Below are 27,185 nucleotides of genomic sequence, written 5' to 3'. Positions count from 1 at the left end.
CTTGAATCCCAGGTTTCTATTTGAACTATTAGCAGTTTCACATGTTTGCATACACATCCTTTTTATGTGTAGTGGGAATGGTGCAAGCAAAGATCCTGACAGATCAGATTCTGGAGGATAATATTGTTATTTATAGTTATTAAATTATTAGGTTTGAACTCTAATTCCTAAAAGATCCATGTAGAAAGGAGTATATGAGCAATCTATTGTCTTCCAGACTTCAGAGTAGAAAGAGAATTAGATAGGGTTTGTCAGAGCATGCCGGGCTTTTAGATCAGACCTTTTGCCCACTTTAGTTTCTGTGTCTTGGTGGCATTTCTGCTAGTGAAGAGCTTGATTGTTCTTTGAAGATGTATCTCTGCACAAGGGTGTGGTGCAGAACATCAGCCCTTTCAAGTGCTTCAGAGAGTATTTCATATTACTCAGTCTGTCCCCCACCTTCTCAGTGTGCATCGGGTGCAGTGTTCTTTCTGGCTACACAGAGATTGCTGGCATGGAAGAGAGGGGAAAACGTCATCACTTTGTCTCTCTTATGCCACCCTGGGGAGTGGCTGGCACCTGCAGTTGTGCCAAAGAACAAGTACTTCTCTCCTGATCAGGATCTTAGACGTTTTGTCCCTATAGTTTCTCACAGGAGATAATATCGATCCAGAGTGGTTTCTTTTTTGCCTCGTGGTAAAGTTGCAGAAAGAAGTTCTGGATCACAGAACAAATCCTCTTAAGGAAAAAAAAAAAAAAATCTGTCCTTCTCATATCCACAATATTTTGTCTGTGCATGAACAACTGGGAAGCTAACCTTCAGAAACAGAGAGATTACACTTCCTTAAAGATGTCTAGCTTCAAAAATGTCTGGGTCGCTGATTTAGCTGCTGAGACACATGATATATGCAAATTGAGGAAGTGGGTTGAAGGAGAGGAGTATTTTCCATATAAATGAATTTCTGAGGTTTCTTCTCTTAGCTTTCTATCTCTCAGTTTTCTATCATTTTAACAAAAGGACAGTAACACTGGCTAGGGTTCAACCTCACTTTCCCCTTACCTTCCCTGACTTTGGATCACAGCCTCTTTAACTGAGCTGCTTTTGAACATTCATTCAACTCTATCCTGTTTTATGTTTGGCATTGACAACTCATCAACTCAGTTCCTCACTTCTATCATCCACGAAACAGCTCTCTGATTTCTTGTGATTGCTAAGACACAGCTGAAAGATCCGAGTTCATACAAAACATGAGCAGAATATAAAATAAATGCTCTTCATATATTCATGTCTATTTTAAGGACTTGTGCTCCCTCACTATCAAACTATGGGTAAGGAAAATGAATTAGAGGTGATCTTTGTCTACAAGTATTGCTGACAGGAGCAACTGCACTAAATCAGCCCAAAAGTCAGTCTAGTGCATCTTGTCTCCAGTGGTGACCAACAACAGCTACCCAGGGAGCACGGTGAAAATGGGACAACCACACTGCTGCTCTCCCAACTTCCAGTAATCTGCAGCTCAGAGGCTTCCTCAGACAGATTGTTTTGGTTTGTTTTGGTTTGTTTTTTGGGGTTTGTTTGTTTGTTTGTTTCAAGAGCCCTCTTGCATTTTTCTTCTACTTTTTTTCCAAATTAAAATTGATTTTGCATAAATATTCAGCTTACAGTACATCCTCAAGAAAGGAGATCTGCAGCTTAGCTCTATGCTGTATTATTTCTATGCACCACAACTTATCAATACCATAAAAGAGACCAAGAGTTTACAGTAACTCCAGATTCTGGATGCTTTCTTTGGTGGAAATTCAGCTTGCAGTGTCTTTAAGAGAACCTGAATCTGAGCTGCAGGCATGTGCTCACTCTTTAGAATGGGGTCTCAGAATCACTAGTCACTTCTGCAAGCCTTGGCTTGGGAACTCTAAATAATCCTTCTTCTCAGAGTGAAAAGAGCAACATCTTTCCTGATGATTAAACTCGAGCATGCATTGGCAAGGATGGGGAAATAAAAAATTTGGAGATGCTTCCTCACAGCCTGGCATAGAAGGCAGCACCACAGAGCTTAGGAAGAGGTATCACAGCCCATCAGCTCAAGCCCCATCATCAGGAATCTGAACTGGAAAGCTCTTTTCAACTTTCTGAAACTTCTAAGTTTTTTTGTTCACCTCACAGTTAAATGTAATCTTTAACAGATGTTTCTTTTTCTTTGAGTGCTTCTCTCTTGCTTATGCTTTTCCAGTTTGAAGGGAACTCAAGGCAGGCAAATGATAACCTGCTCGTTTATGCATTGGAAAGGAAGAACTTTCATAAACGATAAAACATTTCATAGATAAATTCAGTTGCAACTTTGAATCCCATACTCAGAGCAAGTGCATTGATTCTTAGAGCCCTAGAAGCCAATGCTTAAAAAAAGGAATTTAAAAAAGCCATTAACGTTTCTTTAATCAATAAAGATGTGATGGGAGGGGGAAGTGCTGAAAAAGATTTTGCACTCTTACCTCTAATTTCAGGGAAGGATGGTTATAAGCTGCTGCCTGAAATATAGAATTATCCCTAAGGCAGAAGTTATAGAGATGGTCCCTTCTACTCAGAACAGCTTCTTGGTGCCCTGTGCATTTGGCTGTTGATTTTGCTTATTGAGTTTGGTAAAAAGCCAAACTTCAGTGAGTTAGACCTTTCTTTAGCTGTATCCACATTGCATGGCACCCTAGTCAGGGAAATAACACCAGTACACTTCTTTCCTCAGAGAATGACAGATGACAGAAAGAAACCAAAGGCAGGGTTAAAAATGCCATCATTTATGATGTGTTGCTAGTGGACCAATGTTTTTTGTATGTTTTGAACAACCATAATTGGGAATATTTAGTAAGGTTATCTTGTTACTCAAATTACTGCAAAGTCCAAGCATATTTTTTAATAAAACCAGCAAATGCCTTCTTCAGCTTTTTGTTTTGTTGTTGGTTTTTTGGGGTTTTTTTCTGGCCCATTTAGAGTCCTGTGAGGACATTTGCAGTCCTGTGATGTGTCATGTCTGGGAGTGAGGAAAGTGAGCTAGAATCAGGAAACAGCCATAAAAGGTATGTCTTTTTTCCAGCATAGTGCATGGTCGCAACCATTTTGAAGAAAGAACTTTTTGAAGTACCTTGTGGAGGTGAAGATGCAACCTCCCTGTTAGGCATAAAATTTTTCCTAGAAACTTTCTGCTGAATTCTAATTCCATCAGGGCAACTGCACAGGGAAGGACATTCCTATAAAACCATGTGCCCAAATCAGTGGTGTCAGACACAATTTTAGCATCCCTCAGCCTGTGACTGTCACAGGATTATTCTTGATTCTCACTTTATATAGCACAGTGGCTGTTACATTTGAGAGGTTCAGATACCTAACCAATAACAACAATAAAACGTGATACCTTGAAGACAGATTTTGTTCTTGTACCTTTGAAAGCCAGAAAGATTTAGAATTGTTGAATCAGATTGTCATTGCTTCAATAAAAGTAGAATTTAAAATGTTCCCTTGGAGCTCACCATGGAAAGCCCAGCAGAGTATTTATAAACCAGATAGAAGTAGAGCATATCTTGCCTGTTTGCATCTTGTTACTTGGCTGTAGTGATGCATCAATATGGAGAGCAAACACAGGCTTGGGAGAAGAAATAAGATAAGAACAAAGCAACAGTCCACAATTAATTTGATACTTTGATGTACAGAACACATTCCTGATAAAGCTTTAAAACTGCTTATGCTTAATATACATGAAATTTAGTGATAACTTAGATGGTGATATATGCATTGCAAGGGACAGACAAGTCTTCCTTTTAAGCAGTGGCACGTGATGAATTCTTTACTTTTTATACTGCTTTTAACTTTTTTTTTTTGCTTTCTTGGCAATAAATATGAAGGTACTACAGTAGAATGCTTTAGTAGGACAAATAGACCACTATGTAGACTATTGCATGCTTTCTGTGCATCAATGAGCACTCTAGGCAGGAAGCTTTATCTAAATAATCATGTTTTCCATGGTTTAATCTTCAGTTTTAATGTAACAGAGAAGTTTGTCTCTGAGGTGGGAAGAACCTTCTAGATCATACAGGTTTCAAATGGAAACTTCTTTTTGGTAATTTCTTCCCACTCTTGTCCTAGGATATGGTTCACCATATGGTCTCCATGACATCTTAAACTTATTCTTAGTTGTTTCAGTCAGAATTTCTTGTAGAAAATATCTGTGAGCATCACTGAAAGCATATTTTCTGTGAGTAAATTCAACAGATCTGGCTGCCAATCAATTAGCCAAAGCAAAAGCCAGGGAATATGACCATGATCATGGTGTGGCCTCTCACAATGAAGAGTAAATTTCCTAAAAAAAAAAAAAATGCAGTGTCCTTTTACTGATAGAATTTGTTATCTTTCTGTCTTTTCCTTTAGTACTTACCATTTTCCTTTAGTACTTGCCTTTGTACACTCACACGGTGTTTTCTCTAGAAGCCCTTAAAGGAATGAAAAAATCAGACAGAAAGTCCTGCTTACCATATCTGTAAGCTAAACCTGTACACTTTAATATTTTTTTCGAGTAGGGTCTCCTCTCTTCCTGTCTAATTGTTTTTAAAATACTTAAACTGCCTCACAAAACTTCCCTGTCTATTCTTTTAAACATTTCTCCCATACTGTCTCTCCTGCCCCAATTGCATCCATCAATGACATTATATCCTTTAATACTCAAAGGGTTTTTTGTTTTCAGTTGGTATCCTCATTCCAGTAGGTTTGACAGTTCAGCTTTCCTTGATTCTGCTAGACTTAATAGCATGCATAACATGGACTAAAGCTTTTCTTTTTTGAAAATGCAAGAGAGCTTAAAATGTGAGGGGAAATGCAGAAATAAGTGGCATGATATAAGCCTCTACCTCAAAAGAAGGCCTGTGAAAGGCTACATTGTTCTCTTCAGAGATCCTCAGGTGCCAGAAAAGGTAGAGAACTGAGAAGTTTCACTTACCTGATATATATACCAGCATAGGGCTACTTGAGGCAGCACAATAAATTTAGTATAATAAAATTGTTAAAAATGAAATGCACATCTATTTCTCATTTACAGTCAGTTCACCACTAGCAGATGCTAAAATCTCAAGAGAATTTCACAGATCCACAGGACACCTTAGCAGTGCTTAGTTTTCTGCTTGAATCTGATTTAGCTGAAAGGTACAGCTAGACAAATAGCGCCCAACTGGCTATCTGTATGAAAAGAATCAAAGACTGAAAGTTGTCCTTATTTATAAACCAATTTGAAATCCATGCTCATCCAGCTGAAAATTCAACCTTTACAAAAACACCTTAAAGTCTTAAGGGAGATCTAATCGTCTCCTTCAAAGTTAAAAAACGAGTGGCTGTCAATCAGTGGCATCATGCAGAGAGGGAAGAACAAAACTTCAAAGAGGGTGTTATTTTTAAATAGGTGAGTGTTTAATGAGAGGAAAACAGTTTCATCACTTATGAGGAATCCAAATTGTGAGGCAAGCTGTGAAAGGGACATTTGGAGTACTGAATAGGATGACCTGTAACAGAGGACTAAACCCAACAACTATTTAATTTACATATTGGGTTCTTTTTGGTAGAGCCTCTGATGTTTCTAATGTATGTAAACCTGGAACAAATATGTAAGAAGCCATGACCTCTGTTGTGGAGTACTCATTGCCTTAAGCGGGAACAATTAAATTGGCCAAAAGAAGAAAGCTGCAAGATATTGCAATGCAGCCTGGCAAAAAAGTGGGGCACACTTGGGTTCCAGTCACAGAGACTAGAACCACAACACGGTGGTTCTATTCAATGAAGTATTTATCGACCAATAGGTTTTTTGTTGAGGGGGAAAAAAACAACAAAACCACAAAAAGCAATAAATGAGTAAAAACCTAAGCCTGGATGACAGTTACCATTTTGAAACTATGCTATAAAAGAATCTTACAGCATTGCTAAAAGATTTCATTTTAAGCTGGGTTTTTTTAGCTAAATTCTTAAATATTTTGGCAATAACCATAAAGCAGCTAGGAAGAGGAGTCCTCAAAGGTCCTACCTCTCTAAAGCCATAGTCAGAGGCTATATGTCATGAATTCTGTAAGTTCAAATCCTTCAAAAAATTGATTTGATGTAGATAGGCTGTGCTACAGCTGAGCTCCTCTTTCTAAGGAGTGTCCCCTTAAAGACTGGAATATTGAATTTGTAGTGAAAGAGCTGTCTCACTTCTCCGCTTTCAGAGTTTTCAGCATGTGTACATAAATAGTTGCATATTCATTGCAGCAAGCCCTGTAAATCAGCTCTCCTCTAATATCCAAACTATAAAGCTTTTTTTCTTAAGCCTGAAGTGATTTCTCTGGCATTGAATTAGAGTCAAAAAATCAATTAATTTTGTCCTCTAATCAAGACTAATTTATGGATTACTAAAATCAGATTTGATGCAACTCAAACATTTGCAAGATTATTCACTGGAAAAAAAACCAAACCCTTCCAGCCCTAATTAAGCAGCAGACTACAAGATGGCATAGTTTCCAGGCATGTGAAGGGATATTTTACTCAGATCTGCTTCTAAATCTAAACTCTTTTATTGGCTTCTAGCAAATAAACTCGTGTATGCGAGAGTGAATAGCATAAGCACCATGTAACACTAGTGGAGTTCATAAGTTTGCTGTAACTCCAGTGTTTCTGAGGATGCTAAATGTTTGCTCAAACACAAATGTAAGGGGGAAAACAAATAGAAATAAATTTTGTGCCTGTGTTCAATATTTAAATACAAATTCAATATTGTACTTGTACCTGTGGCCCTGAACAACACTGAAATTCAAAAAAAGCAATGGCTATTACATCTAGGCATTAAAAAATTGTTAGGTAGTTTAAAAATATGTTAATTGCCCATTCTGTTCAAAAGACTGCACTAAGCCTCAAGCTGACCTCAAGATTTACAAGCTGAAGGAAACAGTTTAGTCACCAAGACCAACAAATTACCAAAATCTCATTCAGAAAGAATGACAAGTACCGTGTCTCCTGTAGCGAACTACCCTGCAGATATTTCACCACAATGCCTGTCATTGCCCTAATCACATCTCCTGGCACTGCTTCTGGAAACTTAGACATAGCCCTGGTTTTGACTTACATCAAATCAATTCTAAATAAATCAGATGTTAGCTGCTGAATTTTCTGGAAAGTTTGGGATTAAAATAATTTTCTCATTCTTTGTCTAGCTGGGAAAAAAAAATTGGAGTTTCTCTCCTCATAGCATTGTGTGTGTTCAGATCTTGGCTGCTGGTAAGGACAAGCTGTAACTAAGTAATAACATTTTTCTGCTTGGCCTTGTGCCTGCGCAGAGCGTATTTCACTGTTCAGTAGCCTGTTGAACTAGGCAAGAAGGGGAAGGGGGAGTCTCATTTCCATATTATCTGCACATACTTGGCACACAACCCTTTGGAGCAATTGCATAGTAAGAAAATAGGATTATATGGAAGGGATTTTTTGGTTTTTTAATATATAGTCCTCCTTCAAATATATTTTGTTCTAAACAGCCATGTGAATATTAAAGTAACAACTTCTCATTCCTAATAGGTTGCCTAGAATAAATAAGTAAAAAAAAATAAGCCTTGCAAAGATCTAATTTGTGCCTAGGATGATAATTTATTTATAAAGCATTCCTCCTCTCCCCATCGAGGCCCTCTTGGCATTATGCAAAGAATTATAAACCATATTGGAAATGTCATTGAATGTGTGCCATAACAGACAAACAAAATAGTTAAACCAGACCCGAGTCACCTTGCTAAAGGGTGTTGGAAAGTGTTACAGGTTGCACCTGGTTGCAGCCTCAAAACCTTTTCTTTCAAGTCCAACTTTCCACCTTTTTTTTTTTTTTAAATCAAAATATTCCCATTTTTATTAGATGGCCTCTGTTTAATTCACTGATCAAAGTGTACACACTGTTCTGCTTCAGCTGGTTTTATTGAACTTAGAAGCTCAAGATTCAAGCAGCAGGTGCCATTACACTGGTGAGTGCTTAGCTTTACAATTTCTTCTCTTTTTATCTTGATAGCAACAAGTGGTCATTGCTGCAAATACGGTACTGCCTCCTCTGTTTCACTTTGGATTTTTACTTCTATATTATTGGCAAAAGGTGCTGAGTGGGAAGGTGGGAAGAGAGAAGTTTAGTGCTGAGCTCTTGAAGCAGTGACACTGCTGGCCTGTGGTATCTCCTGCCGTGCATGAAGGGTCTGATTTCAAAGGACTTTCCTCAGGGTGAAAGGACAGGATAACCCTTGTCCTTTAGTCATCTTTTTTTTGTGTGTGTGCCTAGACTGCCAAATCAGAGATGTCTCCCAAGAGCCTAACAGCCATATCAGTTCAGAGGGAAAGGATTCACTGCTTTTTTGTGGGCAGGTGCTCGCCCCCAGGGAACTGGATCAAAGCCCACCATCCCTTCTGAACAATACCCAGTTGACTGTGGTGCTGTTTGAAGACATTTCTGCCCCTTAGGCAAAGATGACCCTTCTTGCACCCCTGGTAACTGAAAGGTCTCCACCAACATTTCCACTTTGCTTCAGGAGAAGACAGAAAATATCCTTGAGTTGGCAATGAGCAATGTGCAAGTGCTGACATACAAATAAGATGACACCACGTGGCACCTGTACCCAGAAGAGCACATCTGTTCCTTTCCTTGGTAAAGCAGAACCACAGAAAATCAGCCGAATTTGAACCAATCAGGGCAACTTCTGTGTATGTGAAATTCTCTGTGTATAAAACTGTGGAATCATTAAGGTAGGAAAAGACCTCTGAGACCATCGTGTCCAAACTTTAATGATTAAGGTCACAATTGCAAAGCATGAAAAGGTAGAAATTATTTTTCTGTTATTCAAAAGAAGTCCTTAAAACAATATATTCTGGCTTTCAAATATTAAAAGAGACACTGTATACTTTCTGTCCTTTTCTCTCAGAAGAGAGAAAATGTTCTGTTTAGAGGCAGTTTTGATCAATCAGGTTAAATCAAAATTTCATTCTCTTTCAAAGTAAAATGTTCTTACCATCTATATAATCCACCCTTCTATTTCTGCATTAGCACTGCTGCCACACCGTGTTTTCCTCTTTTATCATTTTTATGATGAGAGCTCCATCAAAAAATCTATACCAGGCTACAGCCACCCTGGTTTCAGCCAAAATTAGTTGAGAATGTAGCTTGTGCTCAGTTCTCAAATGTTTTCTTATCAGAAATGTATGCTTCACTGACTTGGAGCCTTTCTGGGGAAGATGTTCATGTTTTTAGCAAATTTCACATAATAAAATCCTAAAAATACCCAAGCCTTGTTTTCATTTCAAAATTGGTTATGTTCAAAAAACATTTTTGATTATGTTATGAGAGAAAACAGAAGAGCTGATTTGGGAATAAATTATTTGAAATGAACACTTTACATATGGGAAATTTCAAGCTTTTGTGTTGTTGCTTGGAGCAAATGAATTCTTCAGGTGACTGTTAAATGTTCACATGGCTCAGAAATTTTCTATTTCAGGTAAGAAAGAGCAGCAATAGATCTGTAATTTGCTCCAGATTCTGGGAAATTACAATACACGTTAGTTCAAATTCAAAGAGGTACTTGAAAAATCAGGTTTTTGGGGTTTCTTTCCTCCCCTGTGTGAAACTGCAACAGTCAGTCCAATTAGGTCATCCCTGATGTGTTTCTTGTTACAATAAAGCAAATTAATTGATTTTTTCCCTGTTCCATTTTGAGAGAAAATCAGTTTTTCTAACATCTTATATCAGTGAGAGCTCAGGAGAGTTAAATGATCTGGTAGCTCTTAATGATAGCTATTTGTTTTGCTCTAGTTTTCCAGATCAAGATATTCGTGGGGCAGCAGTCCAACAAATAGAAAATATGTCCAATGATGAACTATTAGAATACCTCCCACAGCTGGTTCAGGTAAGGAGGAAATTGATAGCCAAGGAAGTCTTCAGTCCAGATCAATAACTTCATTAAATACTTCTGGTGCTTTCAGGTTGGTTAAGACATTGTAAGAGGAACAAATAAGTCCTGTCAACTAATGCAGGGAGTGCATTAAAAACAGGACTGAGGGAGAGACTGTTTCCAGCTTAGAAGAATGGAATTGTTTTGGCATTCTGGTTGAGCTTTCATATATAGCACATGAAGGTATTTTCAAGTAACAAAGAAAAGTAAAAATTGCATTTACACAAGAGAAGTTCTGCTCAAGTTACAAGGGCTTCATTGCAGCCAAGGAAGGAAATGCTGTTGCCACAAATCACTGGGTTTTTAATACCACATACGCCGAGAAAACCTCTACCAACACAGACTAAAGTGGACATTTGGGTGTGGAATTGTCTCTTTAGGGATGTACATTGCATTTCACTGGAAATTAACATTTTTCAAGCTGTAGCATCACTGCTTCCAAAGCACTTGGTGATTGAATAGGTCCTATCTTGGGGCTGAGCAGGAATTTTGAAAGCTTTATCCCCTCACTTTGTAACTCTGTGCATATGGATGACCCACTATCCACACTGTAGAGTTTCTCGGAGTTTCTTTCTGTGTTTGTGATATCTGCTTATCTAGATTGTTATTTCTATATACATTTATGAATATATTCATGTAATCCACTACTGTGAGGCAGGAGAACCTTCACAGCTTTACAGCACTCACAAACTGCTGTGACCTCTCACCTTCCACAGCTTGTGTTCTAAAATAAGTTTATTTTCCAAACCAGATAATCAGATAAAAAAAATTAAATATAGAAGTGATAGTTTTAAGTGGGGGAAGACAAGCTGCATATTTACATGCATGTTAATCAGGGTGAATCACAGAAACAGGGTGGTGTCTGTCTGTCTTACAGGTGGGGGCAGATCCTTGTGAACTGAAGTTTCTCTGCTCATTGCATTGCCAGAGCAAACTCCATGTGTCTGATTTGTTCAAGCTAAGCACTGGCTCCTTTCTGCTTAGGTTTGTTAAAAAGGAAAGACACCAAAGCCAGCATAATTTCTTTTTTTTTTAGGTGCTCAAGTTTGAGTGGAGTCTTGAAAGCCCTCTGGTGAAACTCCTGCTGAATCATTCTCTTCAGAGCATCCAAGTAGCCCATCATCTCTACTGGTAAGACCATTTGCCATTGCTGCCACAGTCATTTTCTGTCACAGTGAAATTTATCCATGATGCCATTGGTGACAAACCCTCTTTTGGTTTAAATCAACAGAAAAAAAAAGTTTTGCTCCCTCCCTTTCAGCACTGGGTATGGGTAACTTGTATAAAAGACCCACTTATCTCTGTCTTTATCCTGCCCCTTGGGCAGGAGGAGGAGAAAGTTCTGTTCCCTTAAGTAAGATACCATTTGGTTTTCCAGCATTTTTTTTTGTTTGAGCCAAAAATTACAAGCATTGGTTCACTTTCAAAGGAGGTTAGCTGTTTCATGATTTTACTGACCTCTCCTGAAGTTGTCAGAATTCTCATATGTGTCAAAATGTATGTCTTACCCACTTTTATATCAGTCCGACTTGTCATGGTAGAGTTTCCAACAGTTCCTTTTCATGATTATGGAGATGTACTAGGCCTGCCAGAAATTGCCATTTCCCACCTACCACTGCAATGTAAGGGATCCTCTTATTTGTCTTAGTGAGTTTTTCTGTTTGCTGTGCTGTAAGCTCAAGGCTTTCTGAGAAAGAATATGGCTTTATGATGTTTCAACATCTACCCTGTGATCTGAAAATCAAACTCTTGTGTGTTTTCTTTTTTTTTTTTTTTTTTTCCATCTTTAGCAATGATGGATGTACTGAGCTTTCATTTACAGTTCAGCTGGGTCAGATACCTTAAACTAAAGCTTTCCTCCCTGCAAAGGAAAGAAAACAATTTGAAATGGAGTAATTTGGTTGATGAAGTGTGGGGTTGGGAAGAGCATAAATAATACTTTCATACCTGCATGGTCTCTGTTAATGGGGATAAAACAGAATTATTAATGTGTTTGTTTTACTGAAATGAGTAGGATAATGTGCTTAATGAGCATGTCTTTCAAATAAAGAGGAACTACATTTAGGGACCTATTTTTCTACAGTGCCTGAAATACACCTGAGACAATTTCTACTAATATTAAACCTAGTTACACTGTATATAAAATATCCAGTCTGAAGTTTTAAATATGCCCTAAGAGCTTGTAGTTTTCCTGTAAAACTAAAAATTGCATCCAGGGGTCAATGGACAGGGGAACATCATTAATTTGTCTGTGTTTTCTCTAACTCCTCTCTTCTTCTCAGAAGAAAAAAGGCTGTCTGCAGTCTTCTTCCTCTTTATTTTCCAGTGTAAATCCTTGTTTTTCCCCAAATTTTGCTCAAGCTGTCTAATAATTTAATCTTGGGTAATACAGAGCAGTTATTCTGTCCTGAATATATATGGTTTTCTGACACAGTGCAATATAAAGTGACAAAATAAATTTATTTTATATACAGCGTAATCTATAGAGTAACTACATCCACATCTAGTAGGTTATATCTCGAGGTCCGCTGTATTCTCTGCCTTTCAGCTGGTAGTAGCCCTGTTCAGCCTCTTTTATTTAAGTGTTTTGTTCATACATTTCAAGCTAAACTGACAACATGAATGTGGCAAAATCTCTTAAAATTTGGTGCTTGTATTCTATCTACACTTAGGGGTTTGTTGATTACTCTTCTCCATGTTTTTCAGTGGCAAAATGTTTTCTACCCAACGTTCCAATATATGTAATTATTCATATTCTTGCTCCTGTATTTTAAAAGGTAGTTTCCCAAGCCATAAATTCTACTTACAAAGTTTTATGACTTTCTTTAATAAAGTCTTAAATAATTAATAAAAGATTTCCTTCCCAAATTGAATTTCAGTCATTATAAAAGTAAGGGAAATCAAAGGTTTTCTTCCTCTTATTTCTAAAGAGACTTTTAAAACCAGTTCAATGATTTAATAATGCAGGGAGCACATGTGTTCGTGTACACTCAGATAACTTCTTTTAAGAAATGTGATTAGGTTACATTTTATTCTCAAGTGTCACGTTCTGTTTCATTACCAAATCAGCTACCAAGAAGCAAGGGTTGGTAAAAAAAAACCCCAAACTTAAGTAAAAAGTTTTTTATTTATTTTGATTGTAATGAGTGACATTACAATAAAAATACTGTTAAATAATACAACAGTGTGAACACTGTTCCTGCCCAAAATGAAACTTGGAAAAGAAGGCTAATGCAACATAGAAAATTGGTGAGCTGGTTTCTGAGGAGAAAATTATACTGATTTGAATTTCCATGTTTTACAGTACTATTGTAAATTTAGAAATTACTAGAAAAGGCTGTAACTGTCAACACTATAACTTCTTTTAATGACAAATACTATTTATAATAAGATGTCCATCATTTCAAATTGGCTCAATTTCCCTGCAGGTCAGAGATAAGCAGCTACCTAACAATGGTGTACCATCTCACCATGTTTTTAATAATAATTTTGGAAAGCAAATTGTTAATTTCTTTTCATCAAGCAGTGATAAGTTTGTCTAAAGATTTTATTTAAAAATTATGAGTCAGCAACTGGCAAAGGTGGACAGAACAGAGAGAATATTCATTCTTGGGACATGTCTTCAGCTGTTGTCAGTCAGGATAGCTTCAGTCTGTTCTTTACTTGTATTTGTTGCAGATTTGTTCCATTAATTCTGGTATTACAAATGAGAAGGATCTTACACCCAGTTTGAATACTTGCATTATTTCTTATCATTTGTGTCTTTTCCCTTCTCTAAATTCTTGAGGAATCTGGACCATCTGTATCCATCAGAGTTTTACATCCTCATTGGTACTTCTGAATGTCCTCTGCTTCCCAAGGAGACTAAAATTTGCCCATGCATACTGTGCCAGCGCAGGACTCGTGTACCCCTCAAATCCCATTTTAGTCTTATTTTAGGACTTGCTAACGTCCATGAGACATGGAGAATTATCCCACTACCTTCCAGACATTCTCTCTGCTGCTAGTCCCACCAGAGTTCTTGGGAGGCAAGAAGGCTGGAACAAGTTTCCCCATTCCCTGGAGCCCTGGTGACAGGTTTTTAAACTGGTTTCAGCAAAGCAAAAAAAGTTACTTGAGGGAAAAAAAAAACCTGCTGAGCCCTTTTGGGCCTTTCTGCTCTCTGAAAGCTGCTGTTTATCTCCTTGCTACTTGATGTTTCACACACAGGTGGGTTTTTGCCAGCTTTTGTGCTGGAGTTTTAATCCACCTGGCATTCTGCCAGCTGGTTTCCCTCTTGCTTGAGCGTTTTTTTGGCATTTAGCTGCTGTCACCTGTGGCAGCTGCAGCACAGAGCAGGAACAGCTGGCTGGGGCAGCAGGTGGCCAGGAGAATGTTTCACAGATGGTTGCCTTCCACAGGAAGATTGAATAACAGGGGAAAACTCAGTGTTCCTCCACGATCCGTGGCAGCTGCTTGAAGGTGGTGCTAAGGAACAGGTTCCATTATTGTAGAGGAGTGGAAGTGTTTGGAAATTCTGCTGGAGCGCGAGAATCTGGTTTGCTCAAGAAAAAGAAAAAGGTGAAAACCTTTCTGAAGGCAAAATGTCCTTTTGTAGCTTGTCCTCTAAGTCACTTAAACTTTGGAGAACTACCCCAGTTTTTGGCGTTTCTGAGCTACAGGTTGACTGACAAGAGAAAAGGGAGTATTCTTCCATCTTTTCTGAGTTCACATCCTGTAGAAAGGCAAGAAAGTCAGATTAAAAAGGAACTTGGTGGAGTGCAGCACACTGAAAACAATGTGTGTCAAACTATTGATTTCATGGCTAGAACTTTTTATTTTTCCTATATATACAGAAAAAGAACTATAAGAAGGAAAAAGAACCTAGCAATATATAAAAGTTTCAAAAGACCCCAGTTACATTTTCTGCTCTTGGGAGGTTTGCACCTCAACACCTTCTTCTCCAAAATCATTACCACTCTTTCTTTCAGAATTCTAGCTTTGGAACAATTGCTTCGTATTTTCTGAAAGGAAATATATTTTTAACTGTCAAAGCTGGTCTATGTTAACTGCAATTCACTTAAAGAGTTCAAAAGAAGGAATAAATCAAGCAGATACTCATTTGTCCCACACTCTAAATTATCTGAACATTAAACAGATGACCATCCTCCAGATCCTTTTCTTCCTGCATTATCATATCTTTCTCTGACAGTCAGAAGTTATCAAGTCTGATAATTATTAAATGAACTTCCTGAATAGATGTGCAGAGCAGGCTGAAAATCCCAGCCCATTAAAATGACATGAATGTAAACACAAAAGTTGCCTGTTCTTGTTTTCTCGTTAATTTGGTCCTTCTTACAGAAGAGAATTATGAAACACTTGTTCATGTGTGCAACTTTAAACCTGTATGGGAATAGCCAGTCCATGTTTGATTCAACCAAGTGGTGATTGGGAATTTCATTGGAATTCAGAGCACTTGATATGATTGTTATGTTTGGGACTCCAGAGAACCTCAACCATAGATCACACCTTGGGATTCTAGTTCTGAAAGCATAATTCTTGTCTATGTGGGGCAAATCATTTGGACACTTTTTTTTCCTCTGGTTCTTTATGGGTCTAGTAAATAACACCATTAGAGCATTATTTGTGTGAGATAATGATTCAGCCAACTTCTGTGCTAAGTGCTTCATTATTAGCTGTGTGGGCCTTGGGTTATTGCCTTGTACAACAGACAGATAATTATTTTGCTTCCTAATTTAAAAAGTTTCCATTTTCTCAGACTCCAGTTTTAGAAAAAAAGATGATGTCAAATGAAATAGATTCTTGTGAAGAAGTAACAACTGCTGGGTTTGACCTTCAGTAGTCACAGATTTAGTGAGAAAATGGTATATTTAAATCAACAAAACCATATCTTACATTTAATTAAACACATTTTGATTTTAAGGAAAAAAAAAAAAACTTAGTATTTTTGAGTCACTTTTTGCTGTCTCTAAAGACACAGGAGTGAATTGGCTTTGACCTCATCTGGAACTGATAAAAGGAGGTACTAGCTGGAGGACTAGGGGACTGGGGGGCAAGACACATTTTAAACTTTCAAAATTCTAGCAAAAATGAAAATGAAAATAAATTCCAAAGAATTAATAAATCAAATTGGATATATGACTAGGAAAGGTTAACAAAAAAATCTGAGTATAGCATTTTAACATTTATAATGTAAAGAGGGAGTTAGTTTCCCCACACTGTTAAAAATTACAGCTTTTTTTAAAAAAAGAAATGTGTTTAAAAATTAATAAAGCACAAAGTTATGCCTTTTTGTAATTTAGAGACTATGAGAAAATCTGGTGAGACACTGACAAAGGGCATAAATAACAAAGTTATATGTATGCCTGTTTTTAATTATTTTAATGATTCTTAGTAGAGTGAATGTGTTCCTGAACATTGAGGAATCTAGGAATGTTGGGTATTTTTCCAAATCCAGTGCAAGCCCAAAGGGAAGAGGTGAGGTACCCTGGTGGTCATATATCAATGTGAGCATGGAGTGAAGCATCATTAATTTTAATGGTGCAGGCAAATACTGAGCTGTACTAAATAAGTTACTGAACACAGAGATAACTCTGTGTATCTCACCTTTGAAACAAAGGAAATTCTGTGCCAAAAGTCATATTCAAGGAGGATTAACATTGTCAAGTGAAGCATAAAAAGTTTGTAAATGCCAGTTATTAGTGCATGTTATCATAATGAAAAAAAAAAAAACATCACTGTATATGATGTGAACCTACTTAGAACTGCAAAGACAAACTGGAGAAGGGGATAGAGTTCTGAAAAGCTTTCATTCTTTTAGCTGCTTCATGATTTATAAGGTAGCACTAAGGAAAAAGTTTTTCACTACATTGTTTTTCCAAACACAGCTTGTCTGATTTATTTTGCATTTGGCTCCCTTTACAGTTAAAAATTCTGGAGCTGACAAATCTGGTTTTTCAGCTCTGCCAGAAAATTCCCCATGAGCTTCCAGTTCTATCTGTCCTAACCCCTCCAATAATGTATCTGAACATGAAAGATGGGTTTGCCTGTTGGATCTGCTCTGTGGAAGGATTGCACAAAGCCTTGTGGTGGTCTCTTGTCTCTGATGCTGGGATCTGATGGGCTGCAGTGACTCCCCCTGTGCAGCTGAGAAATTCTGGGTAAGCAGAGAGGGATTCAGAGCAGGGTTCTGTGCAGGTGTCACACACAGCTTTCATCTGTGCTTTCCTCTTCTTTTTTTTTTTTTTTTTCTCATTAAAACTATTTTATTGTTGTTTCTTTCAAAAACAAAACAGGGAGCCAACATCTTTCCTGATGTATACCTCCTGTAACCTTTTCCCAGAGGGACATTTGGGATAGTAAACCAGAGCAGTAGTAAGTCAGGAAAATTTGTGAGAAAATGTTCATCTAGCTCTGTCACTTCACATGGGTGATTTTCAGTCAAGAATCTGAAGGATGTAGAATTATTTTGATTATTTTTATATTGTGAAAATGCTACTAAAAAAAAAAAAAAAAAAAAAAAAAAAAGAAAACCACCTGAATCTAATCCTAGAAGTAGTTTCTTTGCACCGAAATTTTCTTTAGGCTAGGCTGATACCAAGTGGCCAACTTCAATAATTTGAGATGTCCAAACCATAAATAACATAGCTGCAATTTCAGGACAATGCAAATTTCCTAAAGCAGATTGTAATGATTTTGGGGGGACAAAGCCTCAGTTGGAAAATGACCAGCATGGAGGGAATTTCCTGTGGCTCTCAGCTGGGCAGCTGGCGTTGTGTTACACTGGTGAAATGCTGCCTCTGCAGCCCAGAGCAACCCTGCAGCTGAGAGGGGTCCTCCAGTGGGCTGCTTCTGTGCTGCAGCCTGGTGATGCTCCCTATGCTGAGTGCTCAAGTGAAATACTAGGAGAGGATGCCTCACTTCAAATTTTTAAGATGTAGTATATAAAAAAAGTTTTCATTTCATTGCACTTCATGATCTCACTTTCAGGCTTTGGGTTTTGTGAATATTTGGGAGGGAAAAATTAAATTTATTTACTTCATAAGAAACTTTAGTTTTGCTAGAAATGGCAATTACTCTGCTCAAAATGAGTCTGCAGATGTTTCAAAATTGCATCACATTATGTAAAGCATTTTATAAGTCTTGCTCTGTTCTAGGTCTTCTTCTCTTTACAACTTAGCAAGCTTTTGTGTTTTAACTATAGCTGTTTGAACCAATTTCTTGACAAAATTTGTGTTGAGCTACTCCAGAGAGTTGTTTTCAATACATTTCTCTTGGAACACAAAGGTTTTGCCCCATGACTTGAATAAATGCATTTCAGGCCCTGATTTCCTTGGACTGATGTGTTTGGAGTATTCATTGATAGTTAGGCCATTGATCACAGCCTGGTCTGACAGGCTGGAGTTTTGTAAATCATTCCTATTTCTAAACACTGTCAGTGAGCACTTTAGGAAAAGTATGAATAAACAGAGAGAGGCTTCAAGTGGATGCAGGATATGCAGTGTAATGAGTTATTGGTTGGCCTAATGTTGCTGTCAGTTGTATGTTTTCTGTGGTTAATATTTCTAGATTTAGTCATCACTCTCCACCACCATGAAAACTGGGCCTTGGACCTTTGCCTAAATAACTGAACCATTAGAAGAAATAGAATCATAAATCTGATGTTGTTGAATATCAGTGCATGATTTAGCAGAAAATTACATCATGATTTTTCTTCAATTTTGGATAATTTTTCATAGAAAACAATTCCCTAATGTAAACCCAAATATAATTTTAACATATTTTTAAATAAATAAATAAACTAGAATAAAAGGTTTTCTGAGCAGAGGATAAGGATTGATAAAAGATTCTGTCAGGATAACAGCGTAAAATTACTATAATTCAGTATTTTTAGGGGTTTGCAGATGATGAGTATTTCAAGATTAAACTCATAAAGCCCTTGCTGTTCAAAAATATTTCCCTAAATATTAATTGCTTTCAGAATGTTCACCCATACTCAATGGTGTATTAGTCTAATCAGAATGATGTCATTTGGATGATGACCAAATTAAAAACCATTTGAGAGAGGAAAGAAAAGAGAAAGCTGTCAGATGAATTGTCTTTTCATGGCTCTTCTGCTTGAACAATGTTGCTGTGATGTTGTAATAACTTCCTTTTAGGCAAGAGAATTATTTAAGGGACCATTGTCTCACATTGTCTCCATCAGCGTTCTCTTGGCAAAGAGTCCGCCTGGCTGGAACTGATGTGTGTTGGACCCTTGAGTTAAACAAGAGAAAATTACCAGTGAATCTAAAACAATCAAGATTCCTTCCAAATCCAAAGTCTGTAAAATTCTTCCCAAAATGTCATACAAGCCATAGGCATCCCTGTGAAAAGACAGACCAAATTGTCCTTTAGCTTTCTCGGTGGTGTCCGTCAAATACACTGAGTACAATTTGGTAAAGTTCAGCACATTATTTTTATGTTTCAGAAAGAAAATCAGGCTACAAGAACTGAATTTTTTTCTCCAAAAGATCTTTATTCCTGTGTAAAGGCATTCAGAGATATGTTATCACAATATTGCATCAGTGGTGGGTGGCTGACAGAGAAATCTAAAGTAGCAAGGAATTTTTCACTGATTTTTTCTTAAATGTTCATCAAAATCAAAGCTTTTCAGAGAAACATGGAGCTTAGGTGGAAACATTCAGATGGCATGGCAAAAAGTCCTAGTTCTTCTGCTTGTCACTGGAGATGGGAAAGCAGAGACTCATGGCTGAGGTAACCCAGTGAGTGCCACATTGAGCTGTTTTGTGAACACTTTGCCTTCCCCACTTCATTGCTGTAAAACATCCCATCCATTCTAAAGCAGCTCAGCTTGGAGGAGGGGCAATCCATTTTTAGGACAGTACTTAATGAAAGGTTTGTTATTTCAGGTATAGCTCCCTCTCTTGGTGTCCATCTGAGTTGCTCAATCCTAACCCATTAACAGATTCTCTTACTTCTTAGCTTGAAAACACACCTCTTTTAGGCACAGTAATTTTCGAAATACCATTGATATCTCACCTCTGCAATGTGGTGCCTGGCTGCTGTTCACTCTTGGCTGTTACTTGAGGGAAAAACATTGTGTTAAGGGAAAAATATTTTAAAAGAAGTTTTAAAAAATGTGTTATGAAGTGTGGAGCATGGGTTTTAAGTGGGATCAACTGCTGGCAGCATATATATGGGAAATTATTTGTAAATTTGATCAAAGCTTCAGTCCTGGAATAGCTATGTTTTTCATTTGTCTATCTTTCAAAGAGCTAGTACAAATTACATCCACTGAAAATTTTAAATGGTGAATACAATTTGTTCATATTCACTCCTTATTTTTTTTTCTACTCAGTTTTTTTTTCTGGTTCAGGATTTGGTGGACAGTAGAAAAATAACATTCTGGCTGAGTGTTTGCTGGCTCAAAAGTGTGAAAGCGAAGCACAGTGGAGCAGCTCTAGAGTGGTGCAGGTTGTGTTGTGTGAATAAACAGATGTGGAAATGAAGCAAGTATCTTTTGTCAGTATTAGAGGGTAGTATAGGTATTATAATAATATGACACAGTAACAAAAGTTATTAAGTGTTTACTTGAATAGAGACAGAGGCACATACACAGGTGGATGATCCTTTCAAATCAGCACCCCCCCTCTTTCTCAAAATGAGATTTTCTCTCTTATCTAGTAAGTGGTTTGTAGAGTTCAAATCCTTAGAAATGAAGGGTGACTCTTAAGTATTTCGGTGTAAACAGCAAAGCCACCTTCAACATATCTCTCAATAAAATCCTGTTTTATGCTTCTTACACTTGATTTTTCTAGCTTGTGTAGCAAGGCTTAAATCCAAGTAGATTAAAAGGAATATTTTTTCCCCTTACATAAGTGCTCAGTTTTCATGTTCAGCCTCCTCCAGCAATTGTTTACAGTCTGTCATCCAGTGAAATTAAAATAACTGTTCCCCCAAGGTCTCCTTCCACTTCATTCCCAAGATTCTTCTAGATTCCCTTGGAAGTGGGTAGAGGATGCAATGTGCAAAGTAGCATGATTCTGGCAGTGGAAAGGGTTGAAACTGGGAATTCCCTCCACCTGCTCTGAAAACACTTCTGTCTATTCTGCTTCAAGATTCCAAATCTTCTCCCAGAGCCAGAAGCCTGAGCAGTGTTCACTGGTTTGGGAAAGGAAGAAATTGCTGCAATGTTCCCAGTGTTTGCCCTTAAGTGTGGCACTGATTGAAGCAACACAAAATATGCTTTAGGCAAGCAAAGGAGCAAAGAGGAATCACTGAGGGAATAAAAGAGGTTTTTTCTTTTATTAATTTGTTTCAGTCGGTCCTTTTACAATTATGTAAGGGAAAATATGAAGAAAAAAATTTTAAATTAATACCTTTAAGAGAAATTACCTGATTATTCCATTCTTCCCACATCACCAGTCACATGCTTGCATTCAAATGTTCTGCAGCTAGGCAGAAAACATAAAAATCGATGTTATTATTTGAAAGACAGCTTTATAAAAAGCCATAAGTTACAAGTGACAGCAAATGCTCTTTAGAATAAGAAACCAGTAGTTTTCAATTAGTGTTAAATGAGAAATTATGTTATGTCAGCTGATATTAAATAGGTATAAATGTCTGGATTAGTACTAAATTATCTGATGTCTGGGAAAAATATTAATTTACTGAATTAATATCAATCAGGCTCATTAGCTTTAGTGTGGCAGCTGCCATCTTGGCTAATGAAGAAAGGACTGAACAAGGATTTCCTCGGTCAAATTCACTGGCTTGGATTAACTAGAAGAACAGTCCCTCATCGTGAGTGTTGTAACACATTGTACATTTTTAACTGAAGGAAGACCTTGTTTGTACTTCAGCAAGGGAAGTAGGGCTCTGTGGGGGAAAAAAGGCTCTGCCATTTGCAATAATTATCCTGTGAGCACTGGGCATGGAGAAGGTCAAACAGTAAACAAGATTTCGACGTTTCTGTAGCATTTCTTTTGTTGAGTGTGGTATTAAAAGTCAGTATTTATTCTTCTACTTAACCTGCTCCCCAATGTCATTTGTTGGGTGCAATGATTTCTATCAGGAGAAGCACTTCAATTTAATTAAGCTTTTCTAATAGGCATCAACTTTTGAGTGACTGACACAGTCCTCAGATCTCATGGATGTGCTTTTATGGATAGGGCAGTTTGTCAAAGTGGTTAGAAGCAATCATGGTGGCAAATATTCCTGAATTATCAGTGCTTTGTTTTGTGTGTCACTCAGAAAGACGTTTCTTGGTCATGGCATGAAAATGGAGCCTCATTCAAAGGATGCCCCATTTCAAATCTTTTTTTGCATCAATTCACAGCTAACAAGTGCTGCCTTCAACTGTTGCCTAGCTTTGTTATTAGGAGTTTTCAGACCAGCAATTTACAGGTGATTAAAACAATAATTTCCTTGGCTCACCCATGGCTGCCACCCCATGAGCACTGCTGGTAGGAAAAACATGGCACTGACCCAATATTAACTTTTGGCATGCACAGATTTTTGGTCTGTCAGCAGAGCACACATCCTTGAAGAAATGTGGCTGGTTTGGGGGTATTCACAGAGAGAGGAGAGGGGAGAGAGAGAGGAGATACTAGAGCTCTACATCTCAGTCCTGCATCCTCACATGGACTGAGCACAAGGACAGCACTCTGAGGGCAAGAAAGATGCCAACAGCAGAGCCAGGGAGCTTCAAAGTCCCAGGAGCATTCTGTGTCAGATGGCTGATCTATATTTGTTCTGCCAATGCAGTGACTGCCCCTGGAGAGCTTGATTCACTCTTTACCTGACTGAGGACATATGGAGATATGACATCTGCTTGCTGCAATAATACTTCCACAAATGTGATTGTGAATCTTGGAAACAGACCTGGACTTTTTATTACAACAACTGAATCTTAATTCTGTTTTCTTATGAGGGAAAAAAAAAAAAAAAAAAAAAAAAAGAAAAAAAAGCCCCGGGGCTGTTATTTTCTCCCATATGATTGAAAGATGCTGGCAAGATGGGTTTCCACATGGGAAGGAGGTGGCAATGTTATTAAAAAGAGCTACTTGCCATGGCATTTACCTCTGGCATAAGAGCAGCTTAGAAACAAACACAGTATTCTGTGGAGAGCCTATGAGAAATAAATCTCTCCTCTTTTGAAAAGGAAAACAGAAGCGCAGAGAAATAAAATTACTTTGCCAAGGTTTCCTATCAAGTAAAATTAGGATGGATTTTCATTCTTATATCTGCCTTAAGTTCTTCTGACATGAAAATCTATGGATTTTAACCCCAAGGTTAAAATTCAGTTTGATCTGAAGAGGCTGATGTAAGATTTCCTTGATAAAAGCTTAAAGAAGCAGCACCTTCTTGCTTAGGGGTTCATTAAACTGGATTTTATTTTATTCAAAAGTTTATTCAGATCTGGTCCTACAGCTGAACGTTTCTCAGCAGAGCTGAGATGGACTTTTAAACCTAGATGAAACTCTATGTCTACTCCTAGCAATGAAAGAGCAACAAGGTTAATTTCAGCAAGCCTCTGTAAACCAAGCCAACCCAATTTCATGTAGGTCTCTGCCTCATTTTCCTACTGTGCCTGCCCTCCAGCTCTTCTGTTTTCCATGGTAACTAGGCCAGCTGTCGACTAGGAAAATACCCTTGAGCCATCTCAAAAAGAAAGGTTTTCTCTTACTAATATCTTACAGCAAGCTTTCCCTGGTACACTGGCTTAACTTCAAATTCCCACTCCTCTATTTACAAAGCAAATATTTGGTGGCAATAAGGCAGTGAAATGGAAGGAAAATCAGAACCAGAGCAGTATTTAAAAAGGAGAAATCTAAAGTTATTTCCATCTCTGCTCTGCTCTCCTACATTTGCAAGAGGATCAAATGCTGTATAACATGGAGCAAAAAATTAATAGAGGCCAAGAAAAAGGGAAGGAAAATAAAACAAGAGCAGAAGAAATAAAAGAGGCCTAGATAAGGTATGAAGGTAAAATATTTTTCTTTGCTGTGCAAATGCTTGTTCTTCTTTCCTACTGCCATCTTTCATGGTCTCGTCTATTTTAATTAAATTAAAACATGGTAGCTATCATGTTATTTGAAGAAGATTGCAGAGTAGCCTTATGCATAAGAAGAGCTGTAGTGTGAAGAGATTTCTCTCTTAAAGGAGTCAGAATCGTGAAAAGATGAAAAGGTGTGATTTGGACTCCAAAGACCTCCCCCCTACTGAAAAATCTGATTTTCTCTCTCCTTTTCCCTGAAAACAAATGAGTTATTTTTGAAGCATAAGGGACCACACGCCCTCGTGATGCCACTTCATGTGAGCCATGAAAGTTGTCTCCAGTCATCCTATTGACAAAGTCACCCAGGTAGAGGCACAGAGCTGACAGAGCCCTGTGATCCCACGGTCTGATCCGTGCATCCTTTGTTGTTGTGCAGCACTGAGCTGCCTCACAGCAAACTGACACAAAAAGGAGGCTCAGCACCTTGCAGAAATCACGCTCTGTCAGGTAGGAAAGGTCTACTGCAAACAGCATTTTGCAATCTTGTGATTACACTGAGGTACCAGGATTGCTGAAACTTACAGCAGTACCTGCTAAGGCTCATTTTTCCTCCCTGTTCCTGTTAAGCACTGATCTGAATGAAGTTCCCTTTGATAGCTATTGAGAAAATAAGATAAGCCAGTCTGCCAGCTAGAGCAGTGATGAAAGTAAAGTTCCAGAAGACAGACAAGTCAGGAAATAATGTGGAATCAGTTGTTGTATTTGTGCTACCTGTGCTTGAAACACAGTGGGTCTACAGACAGGTTCTTCCAGTGAGGTAGAAGAGATGCTGCCTTAGAAGAAACATTAACTCCCCTTGTGTTTGAAACATATCAAATCTCATCCATCCTTCCACTGCTGTTGACATCTGAGCACCTTGTCTCTAAAAATCTGAGACTCCACTTGAAAGATAGCAGCTTTGAATGCAGACATTGTTAAGCAAAGCAAATTCTTGTAACTGAGTGCAGAACAAATAGGAAAATTAACAGCTCTGCAGAACACGTTCTTTTGAATGTCATAATATTTGAAAAACAATGTCAGTGTCTTATCCTATTTCCCCACCCCCCTAAACCAAACTCCTCCTTTCCCATGCCCAGAGTCATAAAAAAAAAGTAAGCTGAAAACTCTAGGATTATAAAGTAAAGATCTGGCTCAGAATGTATTAATAAAATCTGGAACTGCTCCTGTTATGAGCAGCGAAGGGCCTTAATGACCTTGAAGAAAGACAATTTCAGTTTTCTCCCTGAAGCTGCTTCTATGTTTGTATATTAATGTCGTGGTTTAACCCCAGATGGCAAGCAAGCCCCACACAGCCATTGTCTTCTGTGGTGGGATGGGGCAGAGAATTAGAAAAGTGAGAAAATTCATGGACTGAGATAAAGAGGGTTGAACAGGTAAAGCAGAAACACATGAGCAACATAGAACAAGGAATTCATTCATCACACCCCATGGGCAGGCAGGTGTTCAATCATCCACAGGAGAGCAGAGCCCCAACAAAAAACAATACACCACCACCAACAACAATAAAAATTACCAAAATAGTGTGATGTAACTCTTAATTCTGCATTTTTGTGTACATTTGGATTGCCCAGTGCATGCAGAACCATGCAGAATTAGTTCTGTGTCTTACATTGTGTTTTGCAGTGTCATGAGGGATTTTTTTTGTTCAGCTGTGAAGCTAATGGGAACCACAGATGCTATCCAAAGCCATTTTGATAGACATAAACTACCCAAACAATAAGCAGTTGAAGAAAAACATTTTCAGTTTCTCTTCAGTGTATTGCTGTGATAACTGTGGCCTAAATTCAGAAACAGTACAAAGCTTTGCAAGTGCATTGGCTCTTATGGACTGCTTCAATCTGAATTAATTTCATATTTTGTTTATATAGTTTGAAAGTAGTGTAGCTTAGTCACCTCCTGTATTCAATTAATTGCTGGCATATTGGACAGCATCCCAATAATGCCTTTGGGTTTGCTTATTTTAGTGGTGATTATCCCATCTAATCCCATTCATTGCTAGCTCCCAGTGCAGTTACCCACTGGGAAGGACACAACAATTTCTGTTATGCCTGGAATGAATGGCGCATTTCAGTTCCTGTGCATGAATTCACTCTGAGCCCTCACAGTGACAGATTGTTGGACAATCTCAGGCTTGCTGATGCTGGCATTAAGATGCTGCATGAAATTCTGACAACAATACGTCATTTGTTCTGAGCAGAAAATCTGCAGTTTTGGGAAAAGCGCAGACGAGGATGTACTCAGTCACATGAAGAAGGCACTGACAAAGATGGAACCAGACTTTTCAAAATTAATGCCAGACCTGGATGCCAAGTTTCTCATTGAATGGAAAATAATACTGTCCAATTGATAATGTTCATGAAGATATGAAATGCAATACCTTTGTCAATCAGTATTCTTTTTTTTCTTATTTCCAAATGCAGTTTTTGGAGATGAGATTGAATCACTCTATTCAAAGAGGCAGTGGTGGTACTTCTTTCATTAATATTCAAAACCAGACAGACCTATTGTTGAAAGTATGAGCTTAAGTCACCCTCAGTATTTAATGACACTTCAGGACGAAGGTTTTTCATTTCTGTAGCTTTGGATTGATGTCTTATTAGGGTGGGATCTTTAGTGGACCCTACTCAGAGATTCTGAAGTTATCTAAGGTCAGTACTGCTGTACATAAATGCATTTTGAAACTACCACTAAGTTTTGTTGTGTTGGTGCTCTGCTGGAGGTTTTTCTGTCTGTTTGTTTGTGATAGTGTGTTAATAAATTTCTGCTTTCAGATCCTACCTAATCAAGAGGAGCAGACTAAAAAAAGACACACTTTGCTAACAATCTTTTTATTTTATTTTATTTTTACCACCTGGAGCAGAAAAGGATAGACACTATTAGCCCTGGTTTTTTACCAGATGATTCTTGTAGCACTTGCATAGAAGTTATCATATCCATTCAACAAATTGGAGAGGACCTTATGAGGATGATTGTTTTTTGCTTAAACCTTAGACCAAGCAGCGTCTGGTAGTGATAGTGGTACCTGTACAGCATTATACTTTCTGATTAATTCTTGGTATAGTTCATTTTCAAGGTTCATTTCATTTCCGTTTCACTTTCAAGCTCTTTCTCCTCCCAACAACACTGGTTTTATCTGAGATTCGTTTTCTTAATGCAAAATGTGTGCAGTTAACTA

General features: G+C 37.9%; 1 protein-coding gene across 1 annotated transcript in view; it reads left to right on the top strand.

The window, feature by feature from the left end:
• The window catches only part of PIK3C2G (phosphatidylinositol-4-phosphate 3-kinase catalytic subunit type 2 gamma), a 184,286-nt gene that overhangs the window by 70,364 nt on the left and 86,737 nt on the right, over window positions 1-27,185 (top strand). Inside the window, exons 16-17 of the mRNA XM_066319528.1 lie at window positions 9,810-9,903; window positions 10,985-11,079. Of these exons, the coding sequence (XP_066175625.1) occupies window positions 9,810-9,903; window positions 10,985-11,079 (189 nt within the window). The remainder of the gene's footprint in view (window positions 1-9,809; window positions 9,904-10,984; window positions 11,080-27,185) is intronic.

This window comes from Sylvia atricapilla, chromosome 5 (genome assembly GCF_009819655.1).
Source record: "Sylvia atricapilla isolate bSylAtr1 chromosome 5, bSylAtr1.pri, whole genome shotgun sequence".
In the NCBI taxonomy this organism is placed as follows: Eukaryota; Metazoa; Chordata; class Aves; order Passeriformes; family Sylviidae; genus Sylvia; species Sylvia atricapilla.
The sequence above is the reverse complement of the archived record's forward strand: the minus strand, read 5'-3'. Positions and strand labels throughout refer to the sequence as shown.